Genomic DNA, 24,561 nt, shown 5'->3' with positions numbered 1-24,561 from the left:
GTGATTCCATAATTTTTGCCAGGGGTTGTAATCGAGTGCTGCTTATTTTCATACACACACATACCGTATATTACAGCAACTGCTGTGTATAATTGCAGAATCACCTATATAATGTATACAGACTGCTGTACATGTAATATACAGATGATACTGCTGTATATACATTATATAGGTGATACTGCTGTATATACATTATATAGATGATACTGCTGTATATACATTATATAGGTGCTACTGCTGTGCTTTACCAGTTTCACCTACATATATTCAGCAGTATCACCTTTATATTGTATATACATTGTACAGGTAAAACTGTGACTGCTGCGTATGCAGAAATGATTCTGTGTTGGGACTCGCCCAGATCCCTGCGATGGGGGGCAGGAATGGCTGAGGAGCTGCAGCATCGGACATGGAGAGGAGTGGATCCCGATTCCCTGGTACCGGTAAGCAGAAAAAGAACCTTTGAATAAATTCTTATGTTCGCCAGGTGTTTCGCTTGGGCGCCATGACTGCACTTTCTGACAAGGGCTGCCGCGGGATGACGAGAAAGCGAGCGCACACAGGGGATTTATTCAAAAGTTTTAAAGTACCAGCAGCCCACTTTGCAGTTCATAATCGCAAGCCCACGGGGCAGATACCCGCCTTGGCAGATTGCCAGTCCAGACCTGCTGCAGACGGCCGGGGATTCGCCGGTTTCTGAGCCAGAACCGGAGGGTATGTATGAATTATACATACTCCCGGCCAGAGCCCTTCTAGTGGGAGTGGCCGACTACAGGGCGCGACCTCGCTCAGTACAAGTGTATGAAGCGAGGCTGCGCCTAGTGGCCGGGAGTATGTATAACTCATACATACCTTCTGGTACCGGGTCAGAAACCAGCGAATCCTCGCAGCGCACAATGCTGGGGGAATTCAGAAGTCTGCAGTCAGACGGCACTTGCATACCAGTCGAGAGAAGCGTGATTTTTTTTTTTTTTTACAGACCCATAGACTTGCGTTGTCTATGTTGGCTCCACTCTTGGATCAAAATCGAACACGTCTCTGTGATTTTCCGTTTAGGTCTCGGTCTGTGAAAAATCACAGGCATGTGAACGGCCCCAGAGACCATCACAAGTACGAATGATCTCTATGAAAAACAAATACAGCACTCAGACGCAAAAATGGGCCGTCTGAATGAGGCCTAAAGGTACCGTCACATTAAGCGACGCTGCAGCGATATAGATAACGATGCCGATCGCTGCGGCGTCGCTGTTTCGTCGTTGTGTGGTCGCTGGGGAGCTGTCACACAGACAGCTTTCCAGCGACTAACGATGCCGAAGTCCCCCATTAACCAGGGTAAACATCGGATTACTAAGCGCAGGGCCGCGCTTAGTAATCCGATGTTTATCCTGGTTACCATTGTAAATGTAAAAAAACCCAAACACTACATACTTACATTTCGGTGTCTGTCGCGTCCCCCGGCGTTCTGCTACCCTGCACTGTGTAAGCGTCGGCCGTAAAGGAGAGCGGTGACGTCACCGCTGTGCTCTGCTTTACGGCCAGCCGGCGCTGACACAGTGCAGGGAAGCAGAACGCCGGGGGACGCGACAGACACCGGAATGTAAGTATGTAGTGTTTTTTTTTTTTTTTTACACTTACACTGGTAACCAGGGTAAACATCGGGTTACTAAGCGCGGCCCTGCGCTTAGTAACCCGATGTTTACCCTGGTTACCAGTGAAGACATCGCTGGATCGGCGTCACACACGCCAATTCAGCGATGTCAGCGGGTGATCCAGTGACGAAATAAAGTTCTGGCCTTCTAGCTCCGACCAACGATGGCACAGCAGGATCCTGATCGCTGCTGCCTCTCAAACACAACGATATCGCTATCCAGGACGCTGCAACGTCACGGATCGCTAGCGATATCGTTCTAAAGTCGCTCAGTGTGAAGGTACCTTTAGGCTCTGTGCAGAAAGGTTTTGGTTGGGTCATATTAACACGGTCAGTATTTTACCTCAGGATTTGTAAGCTAAAGGCTGCCGTCACACTAGCAGTATTTGGTCAGTATTTTACATCAGTATTTGTAAACCAAAACCAGGAATGGAACAAATAGAGGAAAAGTGTAATAGAAACACGTCACCACTTCCGTATTTATCACCCACTCCTGGTTTTGGCTTACAAATACTGACGTAAAATACTGACCAAATCCTGCTAGTGTGAATGTGGCCTTATTGAATACAATGGTAGCAAACCCTCAGCTGTGAGAAACACTTATTGAGTGTAAGCAGGTGAGACATTAACATGTCAAATGGATTGTCCAGTGAGAACTTACTAATCAGTGGGGTCCGGCTACCGGGACTGCCACCGGTCGGCAGAGCAGGGAACTCTTCTCCCAGGTAGACTAGAACAGCAATTTTGCCCATCATGGAAAGTTAGGAAGCTTTGCAAATACGTTGTGTGCACCGACACTCGGAGTACAGCTGCTGGCAGTGACGGCCTCAGCTCCTGGAGATGCACTGCTGCAGGAGGACACAGGCGCTGACCCTAGGGTCCACAAAGAAGTACCTGGACCCCTCCACCTTCTGCAGGAGAAGCAGTAATACTTTGATTAGTCCTTACAAATTGTTGAGCGCTGCAGCCAACCAGTGGTTGTAGCACTCACATGTCCTTACTCCAGCCAGTCAGGAGCCACTGATTAGCTGCAGCGGTCAGGTGACATAACACTATCACAGGAGTGCTGGCAGACCCTGTACCGACATGACGAGCAGCTCTGGGGCAGGAGGCGAGTAGAAGGTGTTTTAAAAAAAATTTCTATGAGGGGGGGGGTGAACAACCCCTTTAATGCTTTGGTAACCAGTATACATCTCCACTGCAGGAGGGTAGCCAAGGATAAATCCGTCCTGGACCGCTCCGGTAGTGTCAGACCTTCATGTGACGAGGTGGCGGCCATGGTCACCCCTCACCCTCTCTCCAGCACATGTGTCGTCTAGCAGTTACCGGCCTTGTAATCTTGGCTTTGTTGTATGGCCGCTTCTCTCCAATCTCACAACCTTCTTTGCCACTTCTCTCAAGGAGACTGGGTCCATTGAAAATTAAAGGGGTGATCCGGCACTAGGGACATTTTTTTTTCTTAGTTAAGGGCATGGATTTGGCACTAAAAATAATAATTTTCATAAAAAATGTTGCACCGTTCGCCTCCTATAACCGCTGTGCTGCAGAAAGAGGTAATGCTACGTTCACATTTGCGTTGTTGGGCGCAGCGTCGTCGACGCAACCCACAACGCATATACACAACACAGCGTTATGTGACGCATGCGTTGTAATAAAATAGTAAAGTACAGGAAATTTGGCGCAGGGAAAAAGCTACAAGTAGCGTCGTCTGTGCCCTGTCTGGTGCGTCAAAGTGCCGCATGCGTCGTAAAACGCATTACAACGCATACCGGCGCATGTCCATACGCCCCCCATGTTAAAGATAGGGGCGCATGACGCATGCGTCGGTATCCGTCGACGACGCTGCACCTAACAACGCAAATGTGAACACAGAGTAACTGAGACTGCATCAGCGAGCGGAGTCTGAGGCTTCAGAATTTCTACCGCTTCTTTCTTTGTGTGTAGCTTCTCTTTGCTGATTTCTGACCACAGATGACATCAATCTTGGACGTGTGGGGCATGGAGGAGCCTGTAACAGCTGAAAAGGAGCAAACGTGTTAAAGGGAACCTGTCACCCCGTTTTTTCAGATTGAGCTATAAATACTGTTAAATAGGGCCTGCGCTGTGCGTTACAATAGTGTATGTAGTGTACCCTGATTCCCCATGTATGCTGAGAAATACATTACCAAAGTCGCCGTTTTCGCCTGTCAATCAGGCTGGTCTGGTCAGGTGGGCGTGGTGACATCGCTCTTTTCTTCTCCAGCTTTCCGTTGGTGGCGTAGTGGTGTGCGCATGTCCAAGGTCCGAATTCCCTGCGCCCACGTGAAGACACAGCGCGCAATCTGCGCTGTAATCCCTTGCATCGGTGGGGGCGGCCATCTTCCTGGGGCCGCGCGTGCGCAGATGGAGTGCTCTGCTGCACGGGGCTTCAGGAAAATGGCCGCGGGATGCCGCGTGTGCGCATTAGAGATCGCGGCGGCCATTTTCCCAAAGCCGAGATGCAAACTCGGCTTTGGGAAAATGGCCGCCGCGATCTCTTCTGTGCACGCGCGGCATCCCGCGGCCATTTTCCTGAAGCCCCGTGCAGCAGAGCACTCCATCTGCGCACGCGCGGCCCCAGGAAGATGGCCGCCCACACCGATGCAAGGGATTACAGCGCAGATCGCGCGCTGTGTCTTCACGTGGGCGCAGGGAATTCGGACCTTGGACATGCGCACACCACTACGCCACCAACGGAAAGCTGGAGAAGAAAAGAGCGCTGTGAACACGCCCACCTGACCAGACCAGCCTGATTGACAGGCGAAAACGGCGACTTTGGTAATTTCTCAGCATACATGGGGAATCAGGGTACACTACATACACCATAGTAACGCACAGCACAGGCCCTATTTAACAGTATTTATATCTCAATCTGAAAAAACGGGGTGACAGGTTCCCTTTAATATATCTCAAGTGTAAAAATATGTGTGATTTTTTTTTCCAGCAAATCAATATATATATTTTTGTTTAGTAAAAACCACCTGCCCCAGTGGTCACCAACACCCTATACATACATTGGGCAATTATCTAAAATAAATACAAACATTTTGTACACTATTTGCCCGAAACAAAAATGGCGACCTCTGCTGTCACATGACCTGAGAACCCCAGAGATGATAGAGTTAACACCGAGTTTGGCGCCCCCTGCTGACTGGTGGAATCAGCTGCAGCGGCTGTGAGTCTGACTGAGCAGAGAAAGGGAAATGGCGGCCGGCGGCGGCGGCTTAGCCTGATAAGGGGGGACGAGTGTGCGGAGCTGCCGGGCGGTGCAGCCGGAGGACGAGCCGCGGACAGGAGCAGGGACAGGGGCGGCAGCCACAGCCGGAGCCTGACAGCCCTCACCGGCCGCCCGCCGCCGCTAACAACATGGTGAAGACCCGGCTCAGCTCCCGGCAGGGCCCGGACGGGAAGTTCATCTCATCCCGGACCCGCTCCGGGCAGCGCCGGCTCACCGGCAGGACACAGCCGGCCGAGGTAAAGAGGAGGGAGGCGGCGGAGGAGGAGGCAGACGGCGGCCATTGTGTCTGAGGCTGTGTGCTGCCGAGAGAGCACTGCACTCAGATTATCAACTGGAGATATATGTATACAGTATATACCACAGGCCAGGATATATATATATATATATATATATATATATATATATAATCACTGCTGCCGAGAGAGCACTGCACTGAGATTATCAACTGGAGATATATGTATACAGTATATACCACAGGCCAGGATATATATATATATATATATATATATATATATATATATATATATATATATATCACACTGCTGCCGAGAGAGCACGGCACTGAGATTATCAACTGGAGGTATATGTATACAGTATATACCACAGGCCAGGATATATATATATATATATATCACACTGCTGCCGAGAGAGCACTGCACTGAGATTATCAACTGGAGATATATGTATACAGTATATACCACAGGCCAGGATATATATATATATATATATATATATATATATATATATATATATATATATATATCACACTGCTGCCGAGAGAGCACTGCACTGAGATTATCAACTGGAGATATATGTATACAGTATATACCACAGGCCAGGATATATATATATATATATATATATATAATCACTGCTGCCGAGAGAGCACTGCACTGAGATTATCAACTGGAGATATATGTATATAGTATATACCACAGGCCAGGATATATATATATATATCACACTGCTGCCGAGAGAGCACTGCACTGAGATTATCAACTGGAGATATATGTATACAGTATATACCACAGGCCAGGATATATATATATATATATCACACTGCTGCCGAGAGAGCACTGCACTGAGATTATCAACTGGAGATATATGTATACAGTATATACCACAGGCCAGGATATATATATATATATCACACTGCTGCCGAGAGAGCACTGCACTGAGATTATCAACTGGAGATATATGTATACAGTATATACCACAGGCCAGGATATATATATATATATCACACTGCTGCCGAGAGAGCACTGCACTGAGATTATCAACTGGAGATATATGTATACAGTATATACCACAGGCCAGGATATATATATATATATATATATATATAATCACTGCTGCCGAGAGAGCACTGCACTGAGATTATCAACTGGAGATATATGTATACAGTATATACCACAGGCCAGGATATATATATATATATATATCACACTGCTGCCGAGAGAGCACTGCACTGAGATTATCAACTGGAGATATATGTATACAGTATATACCACAGGCCAGGATATATATATATATATATATATATATATATATATATATATATATATATATATATATATATATATATAATCACTGCTGCCGAGAGAGCACTGCACTGAGATTATCAACTGGAGATATATGTATACAGTATATACCACAGGCCAGGATATATATATATATATCACACTGCTGCCGAGAGAGCACTGCACTGAGATTATCAACTGGAGATATATGTATACAGTATATACCACAGGCCAGGATATATATATATATATCACACTGCTGCCGAGAGAGCACTGCACTGAGATTATCAACTGGAGATATATGTATACAGTATATACCACAGGCCAGGATATATATATATATATATATCTATATATATATCACACTGCTGCCAAGAGAGCACTGCACTGAGATTATCAACTGGAGATATATGTATACAGTATATACCACAGGCCAGGATATATATATATATATATCACACTGCTGCCGAGAGAGCACTGCACTGAGATTATCAACTGGAGATATATGTATACAGTATATACCACAGGCCAGGATATATATATATCTATATATATATCACACTGCTGCCGAGAGAGCACGGCACTGAGATTATCAACTGGAGATATATGTATACAGTATATACCACAGGCCAGGATATATATATATCTATATATATATCACACTGCTGCCGAGAGAGCACTGCACTGAGATTATCAACTGGAGATATATGTATACAGTATATACCACAGGCCAGGATATATATATATCTATATATATATCACACTGCTGCCGAGAGAGCACGGCACTGAGATTATCAACTGGAGATATATGTATACAGTATATACCACAGGCCAGTATATATATATATATATATCTATATATATATACATATATATATATCACACTGCTGCCGAGAGAGCACTGCACTGAGATTAGCAACTGGAGATATATGTATATAGTATACCACGGGGCAGTGTATATCTATATATACCGTATATATATATATATATATATATATATATATATATATATATATATATCTATATCACACTGTGACTGCTGGAGATATATGTATATATTATACCACAGGCCAGTATATATATATATATATATATATATATATATATATATATATATATATAAATCACACTGCTGCCGAGAGAGCACGGCACTGAGATTTTCAACTGGAGATATATGTATATCGTATACCACGGGGCAGTGTATATATATATATATATATATAGAACAATTGTTCTCTTGTGTCTACAAGACTGGGGAGTTCCACCACTCCTCTTGGGCTATCTGCACAAAAGCTGTTCTACCCTGTATGCACACATGGATTTTTCCTCTCTGAACCCTGTTCACACAGGTTATATACAGATGATCAGGTTTTTAAATACATCAGATAGGGATTGCATACATTAGTTAGGACTGCTCTGATAAGGGTATACCGTGAAGATTGGTAGAGCAGCTTAGTATACATTTTTTGCAAAAAACGTATCAACCAAATACCCTGTTATTTACATCTTTTACTAGCACTTGCGGATTACTGCAACATTTTTTCAAACTGAGAGTTTTTGGTTTTACTATTCTCTTTTGTGTCTTCAGGTTTCTTGGTGGTGTGTGAACATGATCATACAGACTTGTTCACTGTGCAAGTAGCCCATGTGTTCCTGTTTTTATATACATATATCTCCAGTTGCTAATCTCAGTGCCGTGCTCTCTCGGCAGCAGTGTGATATATATATATATATATATATATATACTGCCCCGTGGTATACTATATACATATATCTCCAGTTGATAATCTCAGTGCCGTGCTCTCTCGGCAGCAGTGTGATATATATATATACTGCCCTGTGGTATACTATCTATAATATAACGCTGGGAGCGTCACTCTGTCCGAAGCCTCTATAGACTGCGCAAGCGCCGGCGCAGTCTGGGCCTCACAGAGCGACGCTCCCGGGAGATCGCGGTGTGCGTTCACACTGAACACACACCGCGATCTCCACCGCAGAAGCAGGGACCGCCAGGAGGGTGAGTATCGGCCTATATTCACCTGTCCCCGTTCCATCGCTGAGCGGCGCCATCTTCCCGGTCTTCGGTCTGTGGCCTTCAGTTCAGAGGGCGCGATGACGCGCTTAATGCGCGCCGGCGCCGCCCTCTGACTGAACAGTCACAGCCAGGAGACCGGGAAGATGGCGGCGCTCAGCGATGGAACGCCGGACAGATGAGTATAGTAAGTGCTGGGGGGGCCTGAGCTGGCGGCGATACCGGCACCTGACCCCCACAGCGCGCCGGTGTCCCCGCCTGCTCAGGCCCCCCAGCACTCGGCGCCGAGCGGGTCAGAGGCAGTATGGGGACGCAGGATGCAGCAGCACATAAGGATGGGGACGCAGGATGGAGCAGGACATAAGGATGGGGACGCAGGATGGAGCAGCACATAAGGATGGGGACGCAGGATGGAGCAGCACATAAGGATGGGGACGCAGGATGGAGCAGCACATAAGGATGGGGACGCAGGATGGAGCAGCACATAACAGTATGGGGACGCAGGATGGAGCAGGACATAAGGATGGGGACGCAGGATGGAGCAGGACATAAGGATGGGGACGCAGGATGGAGCAGCACATAAGGATGGGGACGCAGGATGGAGCAGGACATAAGGATGGGGACGCAGGATGGAGCAGCACATAAGGATGGGGACGCAGGATGGAGCAGGACATAAGGATGGGGACGCAGGATGCAGCAGCACATAAGGATGGGGACGCAGGATGGAGCAGGACATAAGGATGGGGACGCAGGATGGAGCAGGACATAAGGATGGGGACGCAGGATGGAGCAGGACATAAGGATGGGGACGCAGGATGGAGCAGGACATAAGGATGGGGACGCAGGATGGAGCAGGACATAAGGATGGGGACGCAGGATGGAGCAGGACATAAGGATGGGGACGCAGGATGGAGCAGCACATAAGGATGGGGACGCAGGATGGAGCAGCACAAGGATGGGGACGCAGGATGGAGCAGCACATAACAGTATGGGGACGCAGGATGGAGCAGGACATAAGGATGGGGACGCAGGATGGAGCAGGACATAAGGATGGGGACGCAGGATGGAGCAGCACATAAGGATGGGGACGCAGGATGGAGCAGCACATAAGGATGGGGACGCAGGATGGAGCAGCACATAAGGATGGGGACGCAGGATGGAGCAGCACATAAGGATGGGGACGCAGGATGGAGCAGCACATAAGGATGGGGACGCAGGATGGAGCAGCACATAAGGATGGGGACGCAGGATGGAGCAGCACATAAGGATGGGGACGCAGGATGGAGCAGCACATAAGGATGGGGACGCAGGATGGAGCAGCACATAAGGATGGGGACGCAGGATGGAGCAGCACATAAGGATGGGGACGCAGGATGGAGCAGCACATAAGGATGGGGACGCAGGATGGAGCAGCACATAAGGATGGGGACGCAGGATGGAGCAGCACATAAGGATGGGGACGCAGGATGGAGCAGCACATAAGGATGGGGACGCAGGATGGAGCAGCACATAAGGATGGGGACGCAGGATGGAGCAGCACATAAGGATGGGGACGCAGGATGGAGCAGCACATAAGGATGTGGACGCAGGATGGAGCAGCACATAAGGATGGGGACGCAGGATGGAGCAGCACATAAGGATGGGGACGCAGGATGGAGCAGCACATAAGGATGGGGACGCAGGATGGAGCAGCACATAAGGATGGGGACGCAGGATGCAGCAGCACATAAGGATGGGGACGCAGGATGCAGCAGCACATAAGGATGGGGACACAGGATGCAGCAGCGCATGACAGGATGGGGACGCATGATGGAGCAGCGCATGACAGGATGGGGACGCAGGATGGAGCAGCGCATCACAGGATGGGAGCAGCGCATGACAGGATGGGGACGCAGGATGGGAGCAGCGCATGACAGGAAAGGGAACGCAGGATGGAGCAGCGCATGACAGGATGGGGACGCAGGATGGAGCAGCACATGACAGGATGGGGACGCAGGATGGAGCAGCACATGACAGGATGGGGACGCAGGATGGAGCAGCACATGTCAGAATGGGGACGCAGGATGGAGCAGCACATACCATGATGGAGACAATATACCAATATAAATGCTCGCCACCCGGGCGTAGAACGGGTTCAATAGCTAGTATACATATATCTCCAGTTGATAATCTCAGTGCCGTGCTCTCTCGGCAGCAGACAGTGTGATATATATACTGGCATGTGGTATAATATATACATATATCTCCGGCAGTCACAGTGTGATATAGATGTGTGTATATATATATATATATATATATATATATATATATATATATATATATATATATATATATATATATATATATATATATATATATATATATATATATATACACATATATACACACATACACATACTGCTGGAGATATACAGTTAGGGCCAGATACACATACTGCCGGAGATATACAGTTAGGGCCAGAAATATTTGGACAGTGACACAATTTTCGCGAGTTGGGCTCTGCATGCCACCACATTGGATTTGAAATGAAACCTCTACAACAGAATTCAAGTGCAGATTGTAACGTTTAATTTGAACGGTTGAACAAAAATATCTGATAGAAAATGTAGGAATTGTACACATTTCTTTACAAACACTCCACATTTTAGGAGGTCAAAAGTAATTGGACAAATAAACATAACCCAAACAAAATATTTTTATTTTCAATATTTTGTTGCATATCCTTTGGAGGCAATCACTGCCTTAAGTCTGGAACCCATGGACATCACCAAACGCTGGGTTTCCTCCTTCTTAATGCTTTGCCAGGCCTTTACAGCCGCAGCCTTCAGGTCTTGCTTGTTTGTGGGTCTTTCCGTCTTAAGTCTGGATTTGAGCAAGTGAAATGCATGCTCAATTGGGTTTAGATCTGGAGATTGACTTGGCCATTGCAGAATGTTCCACTTTTTGGCACTCATGAACTCCTGGGTAGCTTTGGCTGTATGCTTGGGGTCATTGTCCATCTGTACTATGAAGCGCCGTCCAATCAACTTTGCAGCATTTGGCTGAATCTGGGCTGAAAGTATATCCCGGTACACTTCAGAATTCATCCGGCTACTCTTGTCTGCTCTTATGTCATCAATAAACACAAGTGACCCAGTGCCATTGAAAGCCATGCATGCCCATGCCATCACGTTGCCTCCACCATGTTTTACAGAGGATGTGGTGTGCCTTGGATCATGTGCCGTTCCCTTTCTTCTCCAAACTTTTTTCTTCCCATCATTCTGGTACAGGTTGATCTTTGTCTCATCTGTCCATAGAATACTTTTCCAGAACTGAGCTGGCTTCTTGAGGTGTTTTTCTGCAAATTTAACTCTGGCCTGTCTATTTTTGGTATTGATGAATGGTTTGCATCTAGATGTGAACCCTTTGTATTTACTGTCATGGAGTCTTCTCTTTACTGTTGACTTAGAGACAGATACACCTACTTCACTGAGAGTGTTCTGGACTTCAGTTGATGTTGTGAACGGGTTCTTCTTCACCAAATTAAGTATGCGGCGATCATCCACCACTGTTGTCATCCGTGGACGCCCAGGCCTTTTTGAGTTCCCAAGCTCACCAGTCAATTCCTTTTTTCTCAGAATGTACCCAACTGTTGATTTTGCTACTCCAAGCATGTCTGCTATCTCTCTGATGGATTTTTTTTTTTTTTTCAGCCTCAGGATGTTCTGCTTCACCTCAATTGAGAGTTCCTTTGACCGCATGTTGTCTGCTCACAGCAACAGCTTCTAAATGCAAAACCACACACCTGGAATCCACCCCTGACCTTTTAACTACTTCATTGATTACAGGTTAACGAGGGAGACGCCTTCAGAGTTAATTGCAGCCCTTAGAGTCCATTGTCCAATTACTTTTGGTCCCTTGAAAAAGAGGACGCTATGCATTACAGAGCTATGATTCCTAAACCCTTTCTCCGATTTGGATGTGGAAACTATCATATTGCAGCTGGGAGTGTGCACTTTCAGCCCATATTATATATATAATTGTATTTCTGAACATGTTTTTGTAAACAGCTAAAATAACAAAACTTGTGTCACTGTCCAAATATTTCTGGCCCTAACTGTATGTATATAGTATACCACAGGGCAGTGTATATATATATATATATCACACTGTGACTGCCGGAGATATATGAATATATTATATATAGTATACCTCAGGGCAGTGTATATATTACACCACGGACCAGTATATATATATAACACCGCAGGTCTGGGGAACGGGCGGGCCAGTCCATAGCTTCAATGCCTTCATCTTGCAGGAACTGCTGACACTCCAGCCACATGAGGTTCGGCATTGTCCTGCATTAGGAGGAACCCAGGGCCAACTGCACCAGCATATGGTCTCACAAGGGGTCTGAGGATCTCATCTCGGTAGCTAATGGCAGTCAGGCTACCTCTGGCGAGCACATGGAGGGCTGTGCGGCCCTCCAAAGAAATGCCACCCCTCACCATTACTGACCCATTGCTAAACCGGTCTTGCTGAAGGATGTTGCAGGCAGCAGAACACTCTCCACGGCATCTCCAGACTCTGTCACGTCTGTCACATGTGCTCAGTGTGAACCTACTTTCATCTATGAAGAGCACAGGGTGCCAGAGGCAAATTTGCCAATCCTGGTGTTCTGTGGCAAATGCCAAGCGTCCTGCATGGTGTTGGACTGTGAGCACAACCCCCATCTGTGGACGTCGGGCACTCAGACTTTCCTCATGGAGTCAGTTTCTAACAGTTTGTGGAAACACATGTACATTTGTGGCCTGCTGGAGGTCATTTTGCAGGGCTCTGGCAGTGCTCCTCCTGTTCCTCCTTGCACAAAGGCTGAGGTAGCGGTCCTGCTGCTGGGTTGTTGCCCTCATACGGCCCCCTCCATGTCTCCTGGTGTACTGGCCTATCTCCTGGTAGCGCCTCCAGCCTCTGGACACTACACTGACAGACACAGCAAACCTTCTTGTCACAGCTCGCATTGATGTGCCATCCTGGATGAGCTGCACTACTTGAGCCACTTGTGTGTGTTGTAGAGTCCGTCTCATGCTACCATGTGTGTGAAAGCACAACCAACATTCAAAAGTGACCAAAGCATCAGCCAGAAAGCATTGGTACTGAGATGTGGTCTGTGGTCCCCACCTGCAGAACCACTCCTTTATTGAGGGGGTCTTGATAATTGCCAATAATTTCCATGTGTTGTCTATTCCATTTGCACAACAGCATGTGAAATTGATTGTCAATCAGTGTTGCTTCCTAAGTGGACAGTGTGAATTCACAGATGTTTGATTTACTTGGAGTTATTCTGTTGTTTAAGTGTTCCCTTTATTTTTTCAGCAGTGTATATTACACCACAGACCACAATATATCACACTCTGGCCGCTATCTATGTACAGTACAGACCAAAAGTTTGGACACACCTTCTCATTTAAAGATTTTTCTGTATTTTCATGACTACGAAAATTGTACATTCACACTAAAGGCATCAAAACTATGAATTAACACATGTGGAATTATATACTTAACAAAAGAGTGTGAAACAACTGAAATTATGTCTTATGTTCTAGGTTCTTCAAAGTAGCCACCTTTTGCTTTGACTGCTTTGCACACTCTTGGCATTCTCTTGATGAGCTTCAAGAAGTAGTCACCGGGAATGGTCTTCCAACAATCTTGAAGGAGTTCCCAGAGATGCTTAGCACTTGTTGTCCCTTTTGCCTTCACTCTGCGGTCCAGCTCACCCCAAATCATCTCGATTGGGTTCAGGTCTGGTGACTGTGGAGGTCAGGTCATCTGGCGTAGCACCCCATCACTCTCCTTCTTGGTCAAATAGCCCTTACACAGCCTGGAGGTGTGTTTGGGGTCATTGTCCTGTTGAAAAAATAAATGATGGTCCAACTAAACGCAAACCGGATGGAATAGCATGCCGCTGCAAGATGCTGTGGTAGCCATGCTGGTTCAGTATGCCTTCAATTTTGAATAAATCCCCAACAGTGTCATCAGCAAAGCCCCCCACACCATCACACCTCCTCCTCACGGTGGGAACCAGGCATGTAGAGTCCATCCGTTCACCTTTTCTGTGTAGCACAAAGGCACGGTGGTTGGAACCAAAGATCTCAAATTTAGACTCATCAGACCAAAGCCAGATTTCCACTGGTCTAATGTCCATTCCTTGTGTTCTTTAGCCCAAACAAGTCTCTTCTGCTTGTTGCCTGTCCTTAGCAGTGGTTTCCTAGCAGCTATTTTACCATGAAGGCCTGCTGCACAAAGTCTCCTCTTAACAGTTGTTGTAGAGATGTGTCTGCTGCTAGAACTCTGTGTGGCATTGACCTGGTCTCTAATCTGAGCTGCTGTTAGCCTGCGATTTCTGAGGCTGGTGACTCGGATAAACTTATCCTTGCACTTGATGGTTTTTGCCACTTGACTTGGGGACACTTTCAAAGTTTGCACAATTTTTCAGACTGACTGACCTTCATTTCTTAAAGTAATGATGGCCACCCATTTTTCTTAGCTGCTTTATTAAACCTGACAGGGCACACCTGTGAAGTGAAAACTATTCCCGGTGACTACCTCTTGAAGCTCATCAAGAGAATGCCAAGAGTGTGTAAAGCAGTCATCAAAGCAAAAGGTGGCTACTTTGAAGAACCTAGAATATAAGACATAATTTCAGTTTCACACTTTTTTTGTTAATAAATATATAATTAATATATAATTCCACATGTGTTAATTCATAGTTTTGATGCCTTCAGTGTGAATGTACAATTTTCAGTTATGAAAATACAGAAAATTTTTTAAATGAGGTGTGTCCAAACTTTTGGTGTGTACTGTATATTACACCACATACTACTATATATACACTATGTTCCAAATTATTATGCAAATTATATTTTTCTCGGATTTTCCTAAATGGTCGGTGCAAATGACAGTCAGTCTAATAAAAGTCATCACCCGTTAGATTATACATGGAATTTTATTGAAGAAACCTCCCAATGGTAACAGTATTATCTCCAAAATGAATAAAAACTCACAATGCACTGTTCCAAATTATTATGCACAGTAGAATTTCTATACATTTGATATGTATTAAAGAAGTGAAAATGCTCATTTGTGGAATTTGCAGCATTAGGAGGTCACAATCACTGAACAAAAAAGCTATTTAACTCCAAAACCTCCTAACAGGCCAAGTTACATGTTAACATAGGAACCCTTCTGTGATATCATCTTCACAATTCTTGCATCCATTGAACTTGTGAGTTTTTGGAGAGTTTCTGCTTGTATTTGTTAGCATGAAGTCAGAATCGCCTCCTAGAGCTGCTGTTTTGATGTGAACTGCCTCCCACCCTCATAGATCTTTTGCTTGATGATTCTCCAAAGGTTTTCTATAGGGTTGAGGTCAGGTGAAGATGGTGGCCACACCATGAGTTTATCTCCTTTTATGCCCATAGCAGCCAATGACTCAGAGGGATTCTTTGCAGCATGAGATGGTGCATTGTCAGCATGAAGATGATTTTGCTCCTGAAGGCACGTTTCTGCTTTTAGACCATGGAAGAAAGTTGTCAGTCAAACGCTATTTACTTTACAGAGGTCATTTTCACATCTTCAGGAACCTTAAAGGGCCCCACCAACTTTTTCCCCATGATTCCGGCCCAAAACATCATTTCTCCACCTCCTTGCAACATGGTGGCTATCCACCAACCATCCACTACACCATCCATCTGGACCATCCAGGGTTGCTCGACACTCATCAGTAAACAAGACTGTTTGAAAATTAGTCTTCATGTATGTCTGGGCCCACTGCAACCGTTTCTGCTTGTGAACACTGTTTTAGGGGTGGCCAAATGGTAGGTTTCTGCACCACAGCAAGCCTTTGTAGGATCCTACACCTTAAGGTTCTGGGCAATCCAGAGGCACTAGCAGCTTCAAATAACTGTTTGCTGTTTTGTAATGGTATTTTAGCAGCTGCTGTCTTAATCTAATGAATTTGTCTATAACACCTATAATATATCCTTATGTGGATTACCAAACTACAAATAAACACCTATAAACAAAGGCACCACACATTGGTACTATAAAAGATCACTTTATTAATAGAAAAAAGACCACAGCCTGATCTATATTAAAAAAGCCATAACAGGCATACTGGTAAGACATAACAAACACAGAACGGGTAGACACAACCTGGTAGATAACAACAAATCATTATATATATGCACTAAGTGTGACAATAAAGACTCTCATTACATAACATACATGCTATATATAGCAATAGGGCAATTATGGAGTCACTTTATTAACTCCAGGACAGTGCTATAGTCACTGTCCACCAAGTACAGGTGTACATATCTAATGGTGCTGGAGTAAACAAAGTGAGTCCACATATATTACATCTGACTCATTGGAACAAATCAACATACGTTGTAACGTGAGATTAGCTAGGCCAAAGACACCTAATATGCACAATATCAGAAAAATACCAGAACATATGCCCTGCTACAAAGTATATACATAGAACATGTGTTACCCGTGTACAGGAGAGAGAGGAACCAGGAGTCTACCACACCCGACGCGCGTTTCGCAGTGAAATGCTTCGTCGGGTGTGGTAGACTCCTGGTTCCTCTCTCTCCTGTACACGGGTAACACATGTTCTATGTATATACTTTGTAGCAGGGCATATGTTCTGGTATTTTTCTGATATTGTGCATATTAGGTGTCTTTGGCCTAGCTAATCTCACGTTACAACGTATGTTGATTTGTTCCAATGAGTCAGATGTAATATATGTGGACTCACTTTGTTTACTCCAGCACCATTAGATATGTACACCTGTACTTGGTGGACAGTGACTATAGCACTGTCCTGGAGTTAATAAAGTGACTCCATAATTGCCCTATTGCTATATATAGCATGTATGTTATGTAATGAGAGTCTTTATTGTCACACTTAGTGCATATATATAATGATTTGTTGTTATCTACCAGGTTGTGTCTACCCGTTCTGTGTTTATGTCTTACCAGTATGCCTGTTATGGCTTTTTTAATATAGATCAGGCTGTGGTCTTTTTTCTATTAATAAAGTGATCTTTTATAGTACCAATGTGTGGTGCCTTTGTTTAATGAATTTGTCTGGCAGAAATCTTCCTCATTATGCCTTTATCTGCATGAACTCTGTCTGTGCTCTGTATCCGTCACAAATCTCTTCAGAGTATGATGATCACTCTTAAGTTTTCATGAAATATCTAATGTTTTCATACCTTGTCCAAGGCATTGCACTATTTAACGCTTTTCAGCAGCAGAGAGATCCTTTTTGTTTCCCATATTGCTTGAAACCTGTGGCCTGCTTCATAATGTGGAACATCATTTTTAAGTACCGTATATACTCGAGTATTAGCCAAGATTTTCAGCCCAAAAAATGGGCTGAAAGTGCCCCTCTCGGTTTATACTCGAGTCATGGTCGGCGGGGGTGTAAGTGGGTGAGGGGGAGCGACGTCTGTCACATACTCACCTGCTCCTTGCGCAGTCCCTGCATGTCCCATGGTCTCCGGCACCTTCCTCTGTTCAGCGGTCACGTGGTACCGCTCATTAAAGTAATGAATATGGACTCCACTCCCATAGGGGTGGAGCCGCATATTCATTACTGTAATGAGCGGTACCACGTGACCGCTGAACAGAGGAAGAAGCTGCGGGCGCCGGACACCGTGTCTGGGAGAAGCTGCCAGGGACTGCGCCGGAGCAGGTGAGTATTTCATATTTCTTCCCTCATTCCACCGACGCGCCGTCTTCCACGTCCTCTGCACTGACTATTCAGGTCAGAGGGCGCGATGACGTATTAGTGTGCGCGCCGCCCTCTGCCTGAACAGTCAGTGTGGAGAGACGGGACGATGAGGAGCAGCGACTAGAGGGGAGTATGTGATTTATTTATTTTTATTGCAGCATTATATGTGGCACAATGTTATATGGAGCGTCTATGGGGCCATACTGAACTGCATGGAGCATTATAGTAACATAGTTAGTAAGGCCGAAAAAAGACATTTGTCCATCCAGTTCAGCCTATATTCCATTATAATAAATACCCAGATCTACGTCCTTCTACAGAACCTAATAATTGTATGATACAATATTGTTCTGCTCCAGGAAGACATCCAGGCCTCTCTTGAACCCCTCGACTGAGTTCGCCATCACCACCTCCTCAGGCAAGCAATTCCAGATTCTCACTGCCCTAACAGTAAAGAATCCTCTTCTATGTTGGTGGAAAAACCTTCTCTCCTCCAGACGCAAAGAATGCCCCCTTGTGCCCGTCACCTTCCTTGGTATAAACAGATCCTCAGCGAGATATTTGTATTGTCCCCTTATATACTTATACATGGTTATTAGATCGCCCCTCAGTCGTCTTTTTTTCTAGACTAAATAATCCTAATTTCGCTAATCAATACCCAGATAGTAGTTCTCCCATCCCCTTTATTAATTTTGTTGCCCTCCTTTGTACTCTCTCTAGTTCCATTATATCCTTCCTGAGCACCGGTGCCCAAAACTGGACACAGTACTCCATGTGCGGTCTAACTAGGGATTTGTACAGAGGCAGTATAATGCTCTCATCATGTGTATCCAGACCTCTTTTAATGCACCCCATGATCCTGTTTGCCTTGGCAGCTGCTGCCTGGCACTGGCTGCTCCAGGTAAGTTTATCATTAACTAGGATCCCCAAGTCCTTCTCCCTGTCAGATTTACCCAGTGGTTTCCCGTTCAGTGTGTAATGGTGATATTGATTCCCTCTTCCCATGTGTATAACCTTACATTTATCATTGTTAAACCTCATCTGCCACCTTTCAGCCCAAGTTTCCAACTTATCCAGATCCATCTGTAGCAGAATACTATCTTCTCTTGTATTAACTGCTTTACATAGTTTTGTATCATCTGCAAATATCGATATTTTACTGTGTAAACCTTCTACCAGATCATTAATGAATATGTTGAAGAGAACAGGTCCCAATACTGACCCCTGCGGTACCCCACTGGTCACAGCGACCCAGTTAGAGACTATACCATTTATAACCACCCTCTGCTTTCTATCACTAAGCCAGTTACTAACCCATTTACACACATTTTCCCCCAGACCAAGCATTCTCATTTTGTGTACCAACCTCTTGTGCGGCACGGTATCAAACGCTTTGGAAAAATCGAGATATACCACGTCCAATGACTCACCGTGGTCCAGCCTATAGCTTACCTCTTCATAAAAACTGATTAGATTGGTTTGACAGGAGCGATTTCTCATAAACCCATGCTGATATGGAGTTAAACAGTTATTCTCATTGAGATAATCCAGAATAACATCCCTCAGAAACCCTTCAAATATTTTACCAACAATAGAGGTTAGACTTACTGGCCTATAATTTCCAGGTTCACTTTTAGAGCCCTTTTTGAATATTGGCACCACATTTGCTATGCGCCAGTCCTGCGGAACAGACCCTGTCGCTATAGAGTCACTAAAAATAAGAAATAATGGTTTATCTATTTGGGGCATATTTGTATATGGAGCATCTTATGGGGCCATAATGAACTGCATGGAGCATTATATGGGGCATATTTGTATATGGAACATCTTATGGGGCTATATTGAACTGTATGGAGCATTATATTGGGCACATTGTTATATGGAGCATCTTATGGGGCCATACTGAACTGCATGGAGCATTATATGGGGCATATTTGTATATAGAACATCTATGGGGCCATAATAAACTGTATGGAGCATTATATGGGGCATATTTGTATATAGAACATCTATGGGGCCATAATGAACTGTATGGAGCATTATATGGGGCATATTTGTATATAGAACATCTATGGGGCCATAATGATCTGTATGGAGCATTATATGGGGCATATTTGTATATAGAACATCTATGGGGCCATAATGAACTGTATGGAGCATTATATGGGGCATATTTGTATATAGAACATCTATGGGGCCATAATGATCTGTATGGAGCATTATATGGGGCATATTTGTATATAGAACATCTTCTGGGGCCATAATGCACTGTATGGAGCATTATATGGGGCTTATTTGTATATGGAATATCTTATGGGGCTATAATGAACTGTATGGAGCATTATATGGGGCATATTTGTATATGGAACATCTTATGGGGCCATAATGAACTGTATGGAGCATTATATGGGGCATATTTGTATATGGAGCATCTTATGGGGCCATAATGAACTGTATGGAGCATTATATGGGGCATATTTGTATATGGAGCATCTTATGGGGCCATAATGAACTGTATGGAGCATTATATGGGGCTTATTTGTATATGGAACATCTTATGGGGCCATAATGAACTGTATGGAGCATTATATGGGGCATATTTGTATATGGAGCATCTTATGGGGCCATAATGAACTGTATGGAGCATTATATGGGGCTTATTTGTATATGGAACATCTATGGGGCCATAATGAACTGTATGGAGCATTATATGGGGCATATTTGTATATGGAGCATCTTAGGCTATGTGCACACGTAGGAAATGTGGTGCAGAATTTTCTCCACTAAATCTGCATCTCCTGGCAGAATCCGCAGGTGCATTTTTGTGCGGAATTGATGCGGATTTTGTGCAGTTTTTGTGCAGATATTACCACTGCAGATTTCTATTAATGGAGGGGTGCAGAAACGCTGCAGAAACGCGCAAAAGAAGTGACATGCACTTCTTTGAAAACTGCAGCGTTTCTGCGCAGATTTTTTTGCACCATGTGCACAGCTTTTTTTTTCACATTGATTTACATTGTACTGTAAATCACAGTGCAGATCTGCAGCGTTTCTGCAGCAGAAAAAAAGCCGCAGAACTGCACTAAATCTGCACTCGCTGCAGAACTGCATTAAATCTGCATTATGTGCACATACCCTTATGGGCCATAATGAACTGCATGGAGCATTATTTGTGGCATATTTGTATATGGAGGATTATATGGGGCATATTTTAATATGGAGCATCTTATGGGCCCATCATGAACTGTATAGAGCATTATATGGGGCTCCTGATTCAATATGGATATTCAAAAACACTTAACCTACTGATGTCTCAATTAATTTTACTTTTATTGGTATCTATTTTTATTTTTGAAATTTACCGGTAGCTGCTGCATTTTCCACCCTAGGCTTATACTCGAATCATTAAGTTTTCCCAGCTTTTTTGTGGAAAAATTAGGGGGGTCGGCTTATACTCGAGTATATACGGTAGTTTTCCTTTAATTAGAATCACCTGGGAAACTAATTATCACATGTGTTAAAATCACATGGTTTCAGTGATCCATTGAGCCCTGAGACACAATACCATCCACGAGTTTATTTGAAAAACAAAACAATTAAATCTTTGACACTTACCGTATTTTTCGGACTATAAGACGCACCGGACTATAAGGCGCACCCAGGTTGTAGAGGTGGAAAATGGGGAAAAAAAATATTTGAAGCAAAAAAATGTGGTAAAATATTTAATAACATAAATAACATACTATTATATGTAGTGTTATTATATATAATAGTATGTTATTATGTTGGAAGCTGCGGGACCAGTGTGGTACCTGTACAGTACTATATGAAGATGCCGGAGGGTGAGTATAAGAATGGGGGCACAGGGCTTATATTGAAAGCACCACTCCAGCACTGCAAAATAACACTGGAGTGCTGCTTTAAAATCCCATGGGAGAACTATAACTCCCAGCATGTCCTGCAGATCCTATGACATGCTGGGAGTTATAGTTCACCAAAGGAGTGGCAGAGTGCTTTATTGTGTTTTGGAAAGACTAACCTCTTAATTGTGGCAGCCAGCCACTGTGGTGAGGTAAAAGCATCCCATGACTGCACACAGAGCCCTCCCTCTTGTTTCCTTTACACAGCACAGGTTATGAGGAAGCTGCAGATTCTATTGGGGAGCCTGAAGGACCTGTGATGATGTCAAGAAGAGGGAGGGCTCTGAGCTGCCATGTGATGCTCCAGCCCGCCCACTCCTGACATCATCACAGGTCCTGTTTGTGCACAGCACTCGGTGTCCAGCCCAGGCATGGCAGGCAGGTATGCAGCGATCTCCTCTCTCCTCTGGCCCCTGCTGCTGCTGCCTCCTCCTCCCCTGGACACACAGACCTCCCCAGTTGCTGCAGTAATCAGCGCTGGAGAAACCATGTGTGTCCCTGCTTAAGTGCAGTATTCATTTGCTGCTCTGGGCTCACTGCTCAGCTGATAGGTGGGCAGGGAGCCGCTAATGAATATTCACTGCACTTAATCATCGGGATCACATGGTTTCCCCAGCACTGATTCTGGGCAGCAGGGAAGTCCTGAAGTGGCTTAACAGTGTGATCCCACTCACTGCTGCCCCCCTCCCCACATGCTACATCCGTACCATAAGACGCACCCACACTTTCCTCCCAAATTTGGAGGAAAAAAAGTGCGTCTTATGGTCGGAAAAATACGGTAAATCCAGTTTGCATAATAATTTGGAACACCGTGTATAGTCATGGCCGAAAGTGTTGGCACCCTTTAAATTGTCCCAGAAAATTACTACAATTATACATTTTGTTGTACACTTTGTGTATTGGAACAAAAAAAGAGAAAAAGGCAAAGAATTCCACACAAAAGCCCCAAAATGGGCCGGACAAAATTTTTGGCACCCTCAACTTAATATTTGGTTGCACCCTTTGGAATAAATAACTTTAATCAATCGCTTCCTATAACCATCAACAAGCTTCTTGCATCTCTTTCCTGGTATTTTGCACCACTCTTCTTTTGTAAACTGCTCCAGGTCTCGGATATTTCAAGGCGCCTTCTCCCAACATCAGTTTTAAGATCACTCCAAAGATGACGTGTCGCTGAGTGCCGGGTGCAGAGGTGGCACGGAGGGGACATGTCGCTGAGTGCCGGGTGCAGAGGTTGTGTGGACGGGACTTGTCGCTGAGCGCCGGGTGCAGAGGTGGCACGGAGGGGACATGTCGCTGAGTGCCGGGTGCAGAGGTTGTGTGGACGGGACTTGTCGCTGAGCGCCGGGTGCAGAGGTGGCACGGAGGGGACATGTCGCTGAGTGCCGGGTGAAGAGGTGGCACGGAGGCGACATGTCGCTGAGTGCCGGGTGCAGAGGTGGTGTAGAGGGGACTTGTCGCTGAGCGCCGGGTGCAGAGGTGGCGTGGAGGGGACTTGGGTGCAGAGGTGGCACGGAGGGGACTTGTCGCTGAGCGCCGGGTGCAGAGGTGGCGTGGAGGGGACTTGGGTGCAGAGGTGGCACGGAGGGGACATGTCGCTGACTGCCGGGTGCAGAGGTCCCACGGAGGGGACTTGTCGATTACTGCCGGGTGCAGAGGTGGCATGGAGGGGACTTGTCGCTGACTGCCGGGTGCAGAGGTGGCACGGAGGGGACTTGTCGCTGACTGCCGGGTGCAGAGTTCCCACGGAGGGGACTTGTCGATTACTGCCGGGTACAGAGGTGGCATGGAGGGGACTTGTCGCTGACTGCCGGGTGCAGAGGTGGCACGGAGGGGACTTGTCGCTGACTGCCGGGTGCAGAGGTGGCACGGAGGGGACTTGTCGCTGACTGCCGGGTGCAGAGGTGGCACGGAGGGGACTTGTCGCTGACTGCCGGGTGCAGAGGTGGCACGGAGGGGACTTGTCGGGTGCAGAGGTGGCACGGAGGGGACATGTCGTTGAGCGTCGGGTGCAGAGGTGGCACGGAGGGAAGCTGTTGCTGGGCGCGGCGGTGGGGGGCTGTTGCTGAGCGCCAGGGGGACCTGTTGAACCAGGTGGCACAGTTGAATGTTTTTTTTTTTTTGTCCTGTGCTTTTATACAGGATAACAGGTAAAAACTAAACCTTTTCTGTAGCCCATGGAGGACACTTTCAGCTCTGCTGCACCAGGTAGAGCTGAGCTTGTCCTATGGCATAGTGCAATGTTTTGCACTTTCTTCATCATGCGCATGGGAGTGACAGACTTTACTCTGCTACATCTGCCCCTACACTTTCCTTTATGACTCGCTGACCGCTCTGACCAGTTGCTGCGGCTTTCCCCGGTTGGTGTTGGGTGCCGCAGCCGCTGATCTGTCTTCTGGCCTTA

General features: G+C 45.6%; 1 protein-coding gene across 2 annotated transcripts in view; it reads left to right on the top strand.

Moving 5' to 3' along the window:
* Positions 1 to 4,825: 4,825 nt before the first annotated feature.
* The window catches only part of ATAD2B (ATPase family AAA domain containing 2B), a 153,206-nt gene continuing 133,470 nt past the window's right edge, over positions 4,826 to 24,561 (top strand). The window contains exon 1 of one of the 2 annotated variants that reach the window (XM_069728154.1): positions 4,826 to 5,140. In XM_069728154.1, the coding sequence (XP_069584255.1) occupies positions 5,033 to 5,140 (108 nt within the window). In that variant the 5' untranslated portion in view covers positions 4,826 to 5,032. The remainder of the gene's footprint in view (positions 5,141 to 24,561) is intronic. The other variant, XM_069728155.1, reaches the window with a different exon arrangement.

Source organism: Ranitomeya imitator, chromosome 5 (genome assembly GCF_032444005.1).
Source record: "Ranitomeya imitator isolate aRanImi1 chromosome 5, aRanImi1.pri, whole genome shotgun sequence".
NCBI classification, from domain to species: domain Eukaryota; kingdom Metazoa; phylum Chordata; class Amphibia; order Anura; family Dendrobatidae; genus Ranitomeya; species Ranitomeya imitator.
This window is presented reverse-complemented; position numbering and strand designations above follow the sequence as displayed.